We start from the raw sequence: 16,626 nt of genomic DNA, 5'->3' as shown, positions 1-16,626 counted from the left end.
GCCTTGAGTTACCCCACTAGTCACTGCCTGCCATTCTGAAAAGGTCTCGTTTATTCCCACTCTTTGCTTCCTGTCTGCCAACCAATTCTCCATCCACATCAATACCATGCTCCCAATACCGTGTGCTTTAAGTTTGCATGCTAATCTCCTGTCTGGGACCTTGTCAAAAGCCTTTTGAAAATCCAAATATACCACATCCACTTGTTCTCCCCTTCCCCCTCTACTAGTTAAATCCTCAAAAAATTCTATAAGATTCGTCAGATATGATTTTCCTTTCACAAATCCATGCTGACTTTCTCCGATGATTTCACCACTTTCCAAATGTGCTGTTATCACATCTTTGATAACCGACTCTAGCATTTTCCCCGCGACCGATGTCAGACTAACCGGTCTATAATTCCCCGGTTTCTCTCTCCCTTCATTTTTAAAAGGGGGGTTACATTAGCCACCCTCCAATCCTCGGGAACTAATCCAGAATCTAAAGTGTTTTGAAAATTTATCACTGTTGCATCCACTATTTCTTGGGCTACTTCCGTAAGCACTCTGGGATGCAGACCATCTTGCCCTGGGGATTTGTCTGCCTTTAAACCCTTCAATTTACCTAACTCCACTTCCCTACTAACATGTATTTGCCTCAGTTCCTCCATCTCACTGGACCCTCGGTCCACTACTATTTCCGGAAGATTATTTATGTCTTCCTTAGTGAAGAAAGAACCAAAGTAGTTATTCAATTGGTCTGCCATGTCCTTGCTCCCCATGTTCAATTCACCAGTTTCTGACTGTAAGGGAGCTACATTTGTCTTAACCAATCTTTTTTTTTTCTTTTCACATATTTATAAAAAACTTTAACAGTCAGTTTTTATGTTCCCTGCCAGATTTCTCTCATAATCTTTTTTATCCCTTTCCTAATTAAGCCTTTTGTCCTCCTTTGCTGGACTGTGAATGTCTCCCAGTCCTCAGGTGTGCCGCGTTTTCTGGCTAATTTGTATGTTTCCTCTTTGGACTTGATACTGTCCTTAATTTCCCTTGTCAGCTACGGGTGCGCTGCCTTCCCTGGTTTATTCTTTTGCCAAACTGGGATGAACAATTGTTGTAGTTCATCCATGCGATCTTTAAATGCTTGCCATTGCATATCCACTGTCAACAATTTAAGTATTATTTGCCAGTCTATCTTAGCTAATTCACGTCTCGTACCTTCAAAGTTACCCTTCTTTAAGGTCAGTACCTTTGTTTCTGAATTAACTATGTCACTCTCCATCTTAATGAAGAATTCCACCATATTATGGTCACTCTTACCCAAGGGGCCTCGCACGACAAGAATGGTAACTAATCCTTCCTCATTGCTCAATACCCAGTCTAGAATGGCCTGCTCCCTATTTGGGTCCTTGACATGTTGGTTCAGAAAACCATAGATTATAGACTATAGAATAGGACAGCACATTACAGGCCCTTCGGCCCACAATGTTGTGCTGACCTTCAAACCCTGCCTCCCACATAACCGCCAACCATAAATTCCTCCATATACCTGTCTAGTAGTCTCTTAAACTTCACTAGTGTATCTGCCTCCACCACTGACTCATTCCACGCATCAACCACTCTCTGAGTGGAAAACCTTCCTCTAATATCCCCCATGAACTTCCCTCCCATTATCTTAAAGCCATGTCCTCTTGTACTGAGCAGTGGTGCCCTGGGGAAGAGGCGCTCTCTGTCCACTCTGTCTATTCCTCTTAATATCTTGTATACCTCTATCATGTCTCCTCTCATCCACCTTCTCTCCAAAGAGTAAAGCCCTAGCTCCCTTAATCTCTGATCATAATCCATACCATCTAAACCAGGCAGCATCCTGGTAAATCTCGGTACCCTTTCCAATGGTTCCACATCCTTCCTATAGTGAAGCGACCAGAACTGGACACAATACTCCAAGTGTGGCCTAACTAGAGTTTTACACAGCTGCATCATTGCATCGCGACTCTTAAACTCCTCGACTTATGAAAGCTAACGCCCCATAAACTTTCTTAACTATCCTATCTACCTGTGACACAACTTTCAGGGATCTGTGGACATGTACCCCCAGATCCCACGGCTCCTCCACACTACCAAGTATCCTGCCATTTACTTTGTATTCTGCCTTGGATTTTGTCCTACCAAAGTGTACCACCTCACACTTCTCTGGGTTATACTCTATCTGCCACTTCTCAGCCCACTTCTGCATCCTATCAATGTCTCTCTGCAATCTTCGACAATCCTCTACACTATCTACAACACCACCAACCTTTGTGTCGTCTGTAAATTTGCCAACCCACCCTTCTAACCCCACATCCAGGTCATTAATAAAAATCACAAAACTTAGAGGTCCCAGAACAGATCCTTGTGGGACACCACTAGTCACAACCTTCCAATCGGAATGTACTCCCTCCACCACGATCCTCTGCCTTCTGCAGGCAAGCCAATTCTGAATCCACCTGGCCAAACTTCCCTGGACCCCATGCCTTCTGATTTTCTGAATAAGCCTACCATGGGGAACCTTGTCAAATGCCTTACTAAAATCCATGCAGATCACATCCACTGCTCTACCCTCATCTATATGCCTGGTCATCTCCTCAAAGAACTCTATCAGTCTTGTTAGGCACGATTTGCCTTTCACAAAGCCATGCTGACTATCCCTGATCAGACTATGATTCTCTAAATGCCCATAGATCCTATCTCTAAGAATCTTTTCCAACAGCTTTCCCACCACAGACGTAAGGCTCACTGGTCTATAATTGGCTAGACTATCCCTACTACCTTCTTGAACAAGGGGACAACACTTGCCTCCCTCCAATCCTCTGGTACCGTTCCCGTGGACAACGAGGACATAGAGATCCTTGCCAGAGGTTCAGCAATCTCTTCCCTTGCCTCATGGAGCAGCCTGGGGAATATTACGTCAGGCCCCGGGGACTTATCCATCCTAATGTATTTTAACAACTCCTACACCTCCTCTCCCTTAATATTACCATGCTCCAGAAAATCAACCTCACTCATATTGTCCTCACCGTCATCAAGTTCCGTCTCAGTGGTGAATAACGAAGAGATGTATTCATTGAGGACCTCGCTCTCTTCCACAGCCTCCAGGTACATCGTCCCACTTTTGTCTCTAATCGTTCCTACCTTCACTCCTCTCATCGTTTTGTTCTTCACTTAATTGAAAAATGCCTTGGGGTTTTCCTTTACCCTACTTGCCAAGGCCTTCTCATGCCCCCTTCTTGCTCTTCTCAGCCCTTTATTAAGCTCCTTTCTTGCTACCCTATTCTCCTCAATAGACCCATCTGATCCTTGCTTCCGAAACCTCGTGTATGCTGCCTTCTTCCACCTGACTAGATTTTCCACTTCACTAGTCACCCATGATTCCTTCACACTACCATTCTGTATCTTCCTTACCAGGACAAATTTATCCCTAACATCCTGCAAGATATCCCTAAACATCGACCACAAGTCCATAGTACATTTCCCTGCAAAAACATCATCCCAATTCACACCCGCAAGATCTAGCCTTATAGCCTCATAATTTTCCCTTCCTCAATTAAAAATTTTCTTGTCCTCTCTGATTCTGTCCTTTTCCATGATAATGCTAAGGGTTAGGGAGCGGTGATCACTGTCCCCCGGATGGCCACCCACTGACAGGTCTGTGACCCGACCCGGTTCGTTACCTAATACTAGATCTAGTACGGCATTCCCCACAGTCGGCCTGTCAACATACTGTGACAGAAATCCGTCCTGGACTCACTTAACAAACTCTGTCCCATCTAAACCCTTGGAACTAATCAAGAGCCAATCAATATTAGGGAAGTTATAGTCACCCATGATAATAACCTTTTTATTTTTGCACCTTTCCAAAATCTGCCTCCCAATCTGCTCCTCGGTATCTCTGCTGCCAGCAGGGGGCCTATAGAATACCCCCAGTAGTGTAACTGTTCCCTTCCTGTTCCTGACTTCCACCCATACTTACTCAAAAGAGGATCCTGCTACATTACCCACCCTTTCTGCAGCTGTAATAGTATCCTTGACCAGTAATGTCACCCCTCCTCCCCTTTTTCTCCCCTCTCTATCCCTTTTAAAGCACTGAAATCCAGGAATATTGAGATTCCATTCCTGCCCTGGTGCCAGCCAAGTCACCCTAATGGCCACTACATCAAAATTCCATGTATGTATCCAAGCTCTCAGTTCATCACATTTGTTCCTGAAGCTTCTTGCATTGAAGTACACGCACTTTCCCCCTGTTACTACCTTTACACCCTTTATTTTGCTTCTCTTTCCTGAAAGCCTCTCTATTTATTGGATCTGGCTTTACTCCATGCATTTCTTTCACCGCTCTATCGCTCCAGGTTCCATCCCCCTTGCAAATGAGTTTAAACCCTCCTGAACCATGCTAGCAAACCTACCAGCAAGGATATTGCTCCCCCTCCAGTTCAGGTGCAACCCATCCAATCTGTACGGGTCCCACCTTCCCCAGAAGTTATCCTAATGGTCCAAAAATCTAAAACCCTACCCCCTGCACCAACTCCTTAGCCAAGCATTCAACTGTCATCTCCTCCAATTCTTACCATCACTGTCACGTAGTACTGGCAGCAATCCTGAGAACGCCACCCTTGAGATCCTGTTCTTCAGCCCTCTGCCGAGTTCCCGAAACTCTTCCTATCCCTCTTCCTGCCTATGTCATTTGTCCCAACATGTATCATGACTTCTGGTTGCTTTCCCTCTCGTACCAGGATGTCATGCACCCAGTCAGAGACATCCCGGACCCTGGCACCCGGGAGGCAACAAACCATACGGGTTTCCTTCTGTCATTCACAAAATCTCCTGTCTGCTCCCCTGACTATAGAGTCTCCAATGACGACATCTCTCCTCTTCTCCATCCCGTCCTTCAGCACTACAGGGTCAGACTCAGTGCTAGAGGCCCTGCCACCGTGGCTCACACCTCGTCAGTCGTCCTCACCAACAGAATCCAGGACGGTAGACTCATTATTCAGGGGAATGGCTACAGGGGTGCTCTGCACGACCTGTCTACTCTCCTTCGCTTTCCCCCCTCGGACTGTCACCTAACGTCCTGCTTCCGGCAGCCTAGGTGTGACTACCTCCCTGTAGCTCTCATCTATAACTGCCTCATTCTTCCTTATTAGTCGAAGTTCATCTAGCTGCTGCTCCAGATTCCTCACACGGTCTTCCAGATCGCCCAGCCGCAAGCACTTCTGGAAGATGTGACTGTGCGGGAGAGGGGAGCTCCCCCAAGACTGTCATATCTCACAGGAGAGGCACATCACCATCTCAGGAGGCATTGTAAAGACTAACTGGGAACAAGCTGGGCTTACGCCTCTTCTCGTCGAAGCCTCAAATCTCCACTCCTTCACTGGCCCACTCACTCACTGGCCGCTTTCCATCCTGCAGACATTCCAAGAACCCTTAAATTTGGTTCCACCAATCTATATGTAGATTGAAGTCACCCATTATATCTGCTGATCCTTTATCGCAAGCATTTCTAATTTCATGTTTAATGCCATCCCCAAACTCACTACTACTGTTAGGTGGCCTGTACACAACTCCCACCAGCATTTTCTGCCCCTTAGTGTTATACAGCTCGACCCATATCGATTCCACATCCTCCAGGCTAATGTCCTTCCTTTCTATTGCGTTAATCTCCTCTCTAACCAGCCACGCTACCCCACCTCCTTTTCTTTCCTGTCTATCCCTCCTGAATATTGAATATCGCTGGATGTTGAGCTCCCATCCTTGGTCACCCTGGAGCCATGTTTCTGTGAACCCAAATATATCATATTCATTAATAACTATCTGCACATTCAATTCATCCACCTTGTTACGAATGCTCCTTGCATTGACACACAAAACCTTCAGGCTTGTTTTTACAACACTCTTAGCCCTTATACAATTATGTTGAAAAGTGGCCCTTTTTGATTTATGCACTGGATTTGCCTGCCTGCCACTTTTACTTTTCACTTACTACTTCTTGCTTCTACCCTCATTGTACACCGCTGACTCTTTGCACTTGTTCGCATCCCCCTGCCACATTAGTTTAAATGCTCCTGAACAGCAGTAGCAAATGCTCCCCCTCAGACATTTCCTCATACACTGAACTCCAATGTACACTTGGCAGTGTGCTAATACACTGAACCTCTCTTGCCTGTAATATATTTACAAAGCACTTTTGCATTTTTCTTAAACATCATCATGTCATGTCCCAGACTGGTCTCATAATACATTTTAAGAACTTCTACTCTACTCTTCGCCGAACATTTTCTTTGTTTTTTTGTATATGCTTTAATCTGAGTACAGCAACTTCTATCAGTAAAACCATTGATATACCTTGATTTTCAATGTTCCTTACAATTTGCTCTTCATGCCCACATTGGCACTGTAACGTTCTCCTTCGGGTGTAACGAACGCCGAATTTAACGTCCGGATAAACCACAGCCAATGAAAACCAGATCGCAGTAAGATTAAACATTTACTGTTCACTCTTCACATTAACATATGGTGAAAACTGTTGATAAAACAATACAAGATTGATACAGTATTTGTTCCTTCCTTAATATCACATTTCAAGTGTAAATACTTGCAAAGGTGACTATAACTACATTACACTAAGGTGCAGTATACAGGGAGAGTTTACCTGCTCCATTGACTACTTTAAATACACTTCCATGCAAACTATCCGCGACTCTTTAACTAACGAAAGCATAACATTATCTACCGTCGTTACTTCTAACAGGATCGGCATTAACATCTTAGTTCAATATATCGATTATCTATTAACTTACAGCGTTGCTCTCACTGTGATTTCTCATGCCTGCAAAACTGCTTCTGCTCAGGTGAGCCTCGTGGAAAGCCCCCACCCTCGCGCTAATTTCAAACCGGTGTTTTCCCACAAGACGCGGCGAAACCGGATGTGACGTCATCGCATGCCGATATATTTTACATGCAATGAATATACTTTAAGCACTCCTAATTCTAACTAGAAAATACTATTGAATGAATTACTAAGCGAAAATATTATAAACTAAATAACTGTTGTAAAGACAGCACAGGCACCATACTCCCACTATTCACTTTTGAATGACTCCGGCTAACTGGATGAAGAATTACCTTCAATCAGTGCTGTGGTATACAATTTCTCACCTACTTCAGAATATCTATGTCCAATCCATCTGTTCTCCTTTCCATGACTGCTATGAAGCTTAGTTTCATTTTCCATATTTAACTACACGAAAGAACAGGATCTCTCCTCAACACACTTTAAAACTTACATCCTCTTCAAGCCCTTAATAAAGGCAATCTAGATTCATTTTTAGGGAAGTCGGAATCCACTTCTACGTTGGCACTTTCATTCATAACAGCTCTGTATGATTTATCTACTCCTGTATCTCCTGAGAACTGTTCAGCGGTGTGCGGTATGTCTGAATCGAAGTGGTTGCACTTTTTCTGCAAGAGACTGAGTTTGTTTATAAATTGGCTTTCACTTCACGGTTAAAGAGATGAACATTCTCTTCAAAATATAGGTGCTTTGATTGAGATTTTATCTCAGATTTGTTACTTCAACAGATTTATTGTTCCTTACGTTAATGGACAGGGGTTGGGAATCCGACTTCGATGCAGCTCGATGACTTTCGTCTGGTCAGGGAGATTGAGGAGGTGATAGATAGGAGCTATAGGCAGGTATTCACACCGGGGCCTTGGGAGACAGATACGTTGGTAATAGTCAGGAGAGGGAAGGGCAAGAGAGCATCCCTGTGGCTGTCCCTGTTAACAATAAGTATTCCTGCTTGAGTACTGCTGGGAGGTGGGACCTACCTGGGGGTGGCAACAGTGGTCGCACCTCTGGTGCAGAGTCTGGCCCTCTGGCTCAGAAGGGAAGGGAAAGGAAGAGGATGGCAGCAGTGATAGGGGACACTATAGTTACGAGGTTAGACAGAGGATTCTGTGGATGCAGGAAAGAAACGCGGATTTTAGTCTGCCTTCCAGGTGTCTGGGTCTGGGATGATTCTAATCGTGTCCTCGATATTCTGAAGTGGGAAGGAGAACAGCCAGAGGTTGTGGTACATATTGGTAGCAACGGCATAGGCAGGAAAATGGAGGAGGTCCTGAAAAAAAGGCTACAAGGAAAGAATTTGAGAAGCAGGACTTCAAAGGTATTAATCTCGGGATTACTGCCTGTTCCACGAGAGAGTGAGTAGAGGAATAGAATGAGGTAGAGGATAAATGCGTGGCTGGGGGATTGGAGCAGGCTGTAGGAGACAGGTGATAGAGAAGGGATGTGCTCCAACCGATGGCTTGCGATTTGTTTATTTTAATTCAACGAGTATTATAAACAAAGCGGATGTGCTTAGAGCATGGATCATTACTCGGAGCTATGATGTTATGGCCATTACACAGACTTGGACGGCTCAGGGGCAGAAATGGTTACTTTGACTGCCAGGCCTCAGATGTTTCAGAAAGGACAGGGAGGGAGGCAAAGGAGGTGAAGGTGTGGCACTGTTAATCAGAGATAGTGTCACGGCTGCAGGAAAGAAGTAAGTTGTGGAATGATTGTCTACGGAGTCTCTGTGGGTGAAAGTTAGGAATAGGAAGGGGTCAATAGCTTTACTGGGTGTTTTGTTATAGACCATCCAATTGTAACAGGGATATCAAGGAGCAGCTAGGGAGACAGATACTTGAAAGGTGTATTAATAACAGAGTTGTCGTGATGGGAGACTTTAATTTCCCAAATATCGATTAGCATCTCCCTGGCCTAGAGCAAGGAGTTCAGATGGGGTAGAGTTTGTTAGGTGTGTTCAGGAAGCTTTCTTGACACAATATGTAGATAAGTCTACAACAGCAGAGGCTGAATTGATCTGTTACTGGGAAATGAACCTGGCCCGGTGTCTGATCTCTCATTGGGAGAGCATTTTGGAGATAGTGATCACAACTCTATCTCTTTTACCATAGCATTAGAGAGGGATAGGAACAGACAAATTAGGAAAGTGTTTAATTGGGGTAAGGGGAAATATGAGTCAATCAGGCAGGCACTTGAAAGCATAAAATGGGAACAGATGTTCTCTGGGAAACGTACGGCAGAAAAATGGCAAATGTTCAGGGGATATTTGCCTGGAGCTCTGCATAGGTACATTCCAATGAGATAGCGTACACACCATGGTGTACAAAGGCTGCTATAAGTCTAGTCAAGAAGAAAAGAAAAGCTTACCAAAGGTTCAAAAAAGTAGGTAGTGATAGAGATCTAGAAGGTTATAAGGCTAACAGGAAGGACCTTAAGGAAATTAGGAGAGTCAGAAGGGGCCATGAGAAGGCCATAGTGAACAGGATTAAGGAAAATCCCAAAGCATTCTCAAGTCTGTGAAGAGCAAAAGGATAAGACATCAAATAATAGGACCAATCAAGAGCAACAGTGGAAAAGTGTGTATTGAACCAGAGGATAGCAGAGGTATCCTCTGCTTCAGTATTCATTACGGAGAAGGATCTTGGCAACTGTAGGGATAATTTACAGCAGACTGAAAATCTTGAGCATTTATATATTAAGAAAGAGGATGTGCTGGAGCTTTTGAAAAGTTGGATAAGTCACCGGGACTGGACGAGGGAGGAGATTGCTGAACCTCTGGCAATGATCTTTGCATCATTAAAGGGGAACAGCAGAGGTTCTGGAGGATTAGAGAGTTGTGGATGTTGTTCCCTTATTCATTAAACAGAGCAGAAATAACCCAGAAATTATAGACGAGTGAGTCGTACTTCGGTGGTTCATAAGTTGGTGGAAAAGATTCTGAGAGGCAACATTTATGAACATATGGAGAAGCATAATATGATTAGGAATAGTCAGCATGGCTTTGTGAAAGGCAGATCGTGCTATACGAGCCTGATTGATTCTTTTGAGGATGTGACTAAACGCATTGATGAAGGTAGCGCAGTAGATGTAGAGTACATAGATTTCAGCAAGGCATTTGATAAGATACACGATACAAGGCTTATTGAGAAAGTAAGGAGGTATGGGATCCAAGGGGACATTGCTTTGTGGATCCAGAATTGGCTTGCCCGCAGAAGGCAAAGAGTGGTTGTAGATGGGTCATATTCTGCATGGAGGTCGGCGGTAGTGGTGTGCCTCAGAGATCAGTTCTGTGACCCGTACTCTTCAAGATTTTTATAAATGACTTGGATGAGAAAGTGGAAGGATGGGTCAGTAAATTGGCCGATGACACAAAGGTTGGGGGTGTTGTGGATAGTGTGGAGGGTTGTCAAGTGCTACTGCGGGACAATGATGGAATGCAAAACTGGGCTGAGAAGTGCTAGATGGAGTTCAACCCAGATAAGTGTGAAGTGGTTCATTTTCATAGGTCAAATATGTTGGCAGAATATAGTATTATTGGTAAGACTCTTGGCAGTGCGGAAGATCAGAGGGATCTTGGGGTCCAAGTCCATAGGACACTCAAAGCTGCTACGCAGGTTTATTCTGTGGTTAAGAAGGCATATGATGCATTGACCTTCATCAATAGTGGTATTGTGTTTAGGAGCCGAGAGGTAATGTTGCAGCTATATAGGAACCTGGTCAGACCCCACTTGGAGAACTGTGCTCAATCCTGGTTGCCTCACTACAGGAAGGACGTGGAAACCATAGAAAGGGTGCTGAGGAGATTTACAAGGATGTTGTCTGGATTGTGGAGCATGCCGTATGAGAATAGGTTGAGGGAACTTTGCCTTTTCTCCTTGGAGCAAATGAGGATGAGAGGTAACGTGATTGTGTATACGATGATGAGAGGCATTGATCGTGTGGATAGTCAGAGGCTTTTCCTAGGGCTGAAATTGCTAACATGTGATGGCACAGTTTTAAGATGCTTGGGAGAAGGTACAGTGGAGATGTCAGTAGTATTATTTTTATGCAGAGAGTGGCGAGTGCATGGAATGGGCTGCCTGCAACGGTGTTGGAGTTGAATACGATAAGGATATTTAAGAGACTGCTGGATAGGTACATGGAGCTTAGGAAAATGAAAGGCTATGGGTAACCCTAGGAAAATTCAAAGGTAAGGACATGTTCGGCACAGCTTTGTGAGCTGAAAGGCCTGTATTGTGCTGTAGGCTTTCAATGTTTCTAACTTGTCATTGGTTAATAAGTTAAAACGGATATTATGGATCCAGGCGTAGTTTCAGAGACAGAAATCAAAAGGGGAATAAAAACATGCCATGGTCCAATGAAATCAGTTTCCAAGTGAAGAAATCCGATTCAATATTCGCCAGTCTCAGAGTCCAGTATCCATGAAAGTGCATTCACTTCCCAGCAACTCCATTTTTTACATCCCTTTATCAACTGTATCATGGTTGGCCACAGTCCCGTTGACCGAATAGTAGGGGGACATACATGCTTATGATCTCCTCTTTGTACATGGTTTCAACTGCCTGCAAAATATTTTTCCAATCTGTAAGATGGTTTCTTTTCCTGTTTAACATTTTCTATTTATAACTTTGCAATACATCCGTCCATAGCTGCAGTGCAACAGGAACCTTTGCCAGAGAACCGGTGAGCGCAGTTGCCCGGCATATTCAATATTGATTTTCTCAGGGAATCTATGCCATATTTTTCATATTCTGTCCCAATTGATGCGTACAATACCAAGGATAACAAATACAAAAATAAAGGGAGTGGATATTATATTTCAGATCTCGAGCTATCAGTGCAGGTTTGGAAAGTGTGAAGAGGCTGAATGGCTGAACTGAAGGAGCAGAGGTTACATGTGAGCTTTGGTGTTGAGGTAGGTTAGAGATACCCGGAGATAGCGATCAGCAGTGGGAACTTTCATCTTTACTGATCGCTGAATTTTATGTCTTACATTTTCTTGGTCCATGAACCAGGTTTTATTGTCCACACCGTCAGCTGTAGGAACGTTGAGTTCTTGCAATATCACTACAGTGATCCGGTTGCAGTTTTCAAGTTGTGTCTTTGACAAGTGTAATCTGGTTATCATTTTATTTCTTTTGCCATTTAAGATGTTCAGCAGAAACACAAGGAGACTCTGCGGGCACAAACTGAAACACTGAGAGTGAACACGATCCTGATGAGGGAGAAGGTGAAGATTTTCCAGCTGGTTGATCAATATGCTGAGCTCACGATTATTTCTACTGTTCGAGATCGGAGACTGGTGGAACATGAGCTGCTGGCAAGAGGCAAAGACCATGAAAAATGGAGAAAGAAACATCTCTGTGGAGAGCTGGAAAAAATCCGGACTGATCAGTTGTTCCAGAGCAGCTTTTCCCGGAGTAAAACCAAATCTAGTAGTTCAGCAGCAGTGGCTGGAGTCCCGGGGATCGGGAAAACAACGATGGTACAAAAGATTGTTTATGACTGGGCAACAGGGAAAATATACCAACAGTTCCAGTTTGTCTTCAGTTTCAAATTCCGGGATTTAAACTCTATTAACTGCAGGATAAACCTGAGGGAACTAATTCTTGATCAGTATCCTTACTTTGAAAATATCCTCAGAGAGGTCTGGAAGAATCCAGAGGGATTGCTGTTTATATTCGACGGTTTAGATGAATCCAAAGACAAAATTGATTTTGCTGACAGTCGGAGAGATACAGAACCCAAGCACCAGTGTCCAGATCCGGAGTGGTGGTGTGAAGTGTCTGACATTGTGTACAGTTTAATCCAGGGCAAGCTGCTCCCAGGGAGTTCAGTGCTGGTGACCACCCGCCCCACTGTGTTACATCTATTGGAAAAGGCAGAGATCAGAGTCTGGGCTGAAATCCTGGGATTTGTTGGTGAGGAACGGAAGGAATATTTCATCAGGCATTTTGAAGATCAGACGGTGGCGGAAGCTGTTTTCAAACACGTGGTGGAGAACGAGATCCTGTACATCATGAGCTACAACCCCTCCTACTGCTGGATCCTCGCTCTGGCACTGGGCCCCTTCTTCACACAAAGAGTCAGGGACCCACAGCGAGTTCCCAAGACCATCACCCAACTGTACTCCTACTACATTTACAACATCCTGAAAAACCACAGCCGTGAGATTGAGAACCCCCGTGATGTGTTTCTCAGGGTTGGTCAGATGGCCTTCAGAGGGGTGTCGGAGAGGAAGATTGTGTTTACAGATGGAGATTTGATCAACTGCAGTCTGCAGCCTTCCCAGTTCCTGTCCGGGTTCCTGATGGAGCTTTTGGAGAGAGAGGATTTTGCCAGGAGTGTGGTATACACATTCCCACACCTCACCATCCAAGAGTTTGTAGCTGCAGTCGCACAATTCCTGAATCCACATCCCAGGGATATCCTGAAATTCCTCACTGAAGCACACAACACGTCAGATAGGCGATTTGAAATATTTCTCCGTTTTGTTGCTGGTCTCTCCTCCCCAATGACAGCTCGGGGTCTGGAGGAGTTTCTGGGCCCATTTCCTCATCAAACAACCTGCCGGGTGATTGACTGGGTGAAGGAGGAGGTTAAACGCCAGAGTGGAAACACAGAGAGTGAAGCTGGTAAAAGGAGCCTCCTGAACACATTACACTACCTGTTTGAGTCTCAGAATAGTGGCCTGGCTCAGGCTGCACTGGGATCTGTGGATACACTTTCATTCAGTGGAATGACATTGACCCCGATTGACTGCGCGGTCCTGTCTCATGTCATCGGACCCTGTGATACAATAAAACACCTCGACCTGGAGAAATGCCACATTCAGTGTGAAGGAATCCAGCGGCTGGGACCTGGGCTGCACAAGTGCCAGGAGTTGAAGTAACTTGATTTATCTCTCAATCTGAACTGTGAAACTGTTCCATTGTGATGTTTCAATGTAAAGGGATTTGAGTAAAACTACTAAATCAATTGTGAGGTATTCTGAAAAATGGCCAGGGGATTGGTCAGTAATTCCGCAAGTACGGGTGGGCGGGGGGGGGGGGTGGTGGCTCTGAGGTTCCTTGTGAAGGGTTGATGGAGACGTCCTCAGCTGAGTGAACAACGGCCATTAGTTTAATGGTAGTAAATCACAGGAATGGCCGTGTTTCTCGCTGCCTGTGACACGTCCATTGACAATGTTCCTTCTCACTGTTACTGACACCCAGACCGACACTGACTGCAGCAGGTGGGTCAGAGATTCACACACCCTTCCTGGTGAGGGAAACGAGACCATTGGTGCATTGTCCCGGTGAGAGGGAAAGAAATATCATTGTAAGATTGTCCTCCCCTGCCCTTCCCCGTGTGTGACTATCACCATCGGTCCAATGATCTGACTGCTCACTACCAGACACCCATGGGCGCATCTCCTCTCCTGATTGTGGGCCTCAGTTCAGACACACTTCTCTGTAAAATCTGTTTCTGCATCTTCCATGTTGTGGGAACTCTCTTCCACATTACCTATTCTCCTGTGTGATCTCTCTTCCCCATCCCCCATCTATCTGCAGGATCTCTCTTCCCCATCCCCCTTTCTCCTGAGGGATCTCTCATCCTTATCCCCATTCCTCCTGTGGGATCTCTCTTCCCCATCCACCTTTCTCCTGAGGATTCTTTCTTCCCCGTGCCACATCCGACCCTGTCACATCAGAAACATTTTTCTAACAATCGGGACATGAGACAGAATATGACTTTGCTCACTACCAAATACCTAGACACCATGGGCGCATCTCCCACCCTCCCGTACAATCTATTTCTGCATCCCCTGGACCTGTAGTGATGGAAGCAGAGTATGCCCACACATCGGTGAATCCTGCAACTATGTGCTCCTCCGGCTTGAAGAGGAGAAGCCGATGTTCCCCCCAAGAGGGCAGAGAATGTAGATGCGGGGTATTCCTAGCAAGAGGTGGGAATCCGGATGGAGGTTCGGTGAACACCCCACCCCCCCCGAGGAATCTCTCATCCCCATCCCCATCCCCATTCCTTTCTTTGGTTTCACTCTTCACTATTCCCCTTCCTCTTGGTGAAACGCTGATCCCCCATTGACCTTCCTGCTGCAGGTGCTTTTGCTCGTTTGGGGTCCCTTTGACACTTTCTCATTTACAAATTTTCCTCACTGTGGGACTTTCTCCCATCCTCTCACGTCAGGAACTCTCCTAACCAGTGGGGAGTGGGACAGAATATATTGTCACACCGACAGACTAAATTACCTCCATTCATGAATACTCTGTGAGGGAAATTGACAGTCATGGGAACTTCGATCAGTGATTTACTGACCCACGTTTTGAAACAATTTGTTCATCAATTTGTCTGTTTGTGTTTAGGCTTGGGCGGAATGAACTCGGAGATCCAGGAGTGAAACTGGTGTCTGCAGCTCTGAGGAACCCGGAATGTAAAATACAGAAACTGGGGTAAGTATCAGACTGTGGAAGGTTGTGGTTACTGTTACTGGGTGTCTGACACTGAACATTAATGTGATCAGTAATTGTGTTACTGATAAACACTGGGGATTTGTACCATGTCCCGTCTCTCTGTGTCTTTCACCCTCACTCTCTCTCATCTCCAGGCTGAGGGATGTCGGTCTCACAGATTCTGGTGCCGAGGATCTCGCCTCCGCTCTCAGTACAAACCCCTCACTGACAAAGCTGAACCTGGGATTAAACTGGCTGACAGACCGATCTGTCCCCGCTCTCCGCCGCCTCATACAGACCCTCCCGAGTCTGGAGTGGATCGGGTGAGTGTTTGTGTGGATGTTCAATGTGATAAAATATCAGCGGATCCATGGGTTTTCTGGTGATATTTGTCTGTGAGTGTTGTTGAAACATCAACCCCAGTCCCCTGTTACTGACACTGTTGTGTAATCTGTTTATTTCATCATTATTCCTCCATCTGTTTCAGACTGTGGAAAAATGATTTCAGTTGTACTGGGAAGAAAGAACTGGAATCTCTGCTGGAACGCAGACCCGGACTGAGAGTGAATCTATGAACATCTGTATGTGTGAACATCCCCTTCAGCGGGATGGGGACATTCTGCCCGATTCCCGGCTCTCCCTTTTAAATCCCGCCCTTACCTTTAGCGACCATGCGCCAGGTTTAATTCCCGCAGACAGGAAGAGCCCGGGAGAGAGTCCAGGAGAGAATCCTTTTGCTCCCTTTGCTGAGGACGGTGTATTCGGCGGTCTGGCTGATATAATGAAGTTAAATTGATAAATACCTTGGACGTGACCCTGGATCTGCAGCGATCCCAGACACGGCCCTGAAATGTGATTTTAATGATTATCGGTTCCCTGATGTAGAGCGATGGTGAGATTATTCAATCTGTCACTTGTTGTTGCCGGTCAATTAATTGTGTGTGACTGTAAGTGAGTCGAAAACAGCTTATTTATACCCATGTTAGCAGCTCACAAGTTGTTTAATTTAAATTTGTCATGATAAAATCAATAAACCGCTGTAACTTACTGTTACAGGAACTCGAACTCGAGTCTCATTAGTGGGGAAACAGTGACCTGGGGTTACTGCTGTCCCCTGCACCTGGTGAACTGCAGTAAAGGGTCTGAGCTCCTCACACTGGTACAGCAGCGTCTCAGCTCCAGGCTGAGGGATGTCAGTCTGGTGGTGACTGATCATCAGAAACTCATCACTCCCCATCCCTCATCCAGGCTGACACACCGCTCTCTTGCTCTCACAGACAAAAATGACAAAAGAGATTGGAAGCTCCTGTA

The 16,626-nt window shown here is 45.2% G+C and overlaps 1 protein-coding gene across 1 annotated transcript in view; it reads left to right on the top strand.

Moving 5' to 3' along the window:
- Positions 1-16,372, top strand: part of LOC132388930 (NACHT, LRR and PYD domains-containing protein 3-like) — a 60,453-nt gene extending 44,081 nt beyond the window's left edge. The window contains exons 9-12 of the mRNA XM_059961337.1: positions 12,013-13,750; positions 15,229-15,315; positions 15,471-15,638; positions 15,803-16,372. Coding sequence (XP_059817320.1) covers positions 12,013-13,750; positions 15,229-15,315; positions 15,471-15,638; positions 15,803-15,890 — 2,081 coding nt within the window. The 3' untranslated portion in view covers positions 15,891-16,372. The remainder of the gene's footprint in view (positions 1-12,012; positions 13,751-15,228; positions 15,316-15,470; positions 15,639-15,802) is intronic.
- The last annotated feature ends 254 nt before the right edge of the window (positions 16,373-16,626 follow it).

The sequence above is a fragment of the Hypanus sabinus genome, unplaced genomic scaffold, assembly GCF_030144855.1.
Source record: "Hypanus sabinus isolate sHypSab1 unplaced genomic scaffold, sHypSab1.hap1 scaffold_436, whole genome shotgun sequence".
Taxonomy (NCBI): Eukaryota; Metazoa; Chordata; class Chondrichthyes; order Myliobatiformes; family Dasyatidae; genus Hypanus; species Hypanus sabinus.
This window is presented reverse-complemented; position numbering and strand designations above follow the sequence as displayed.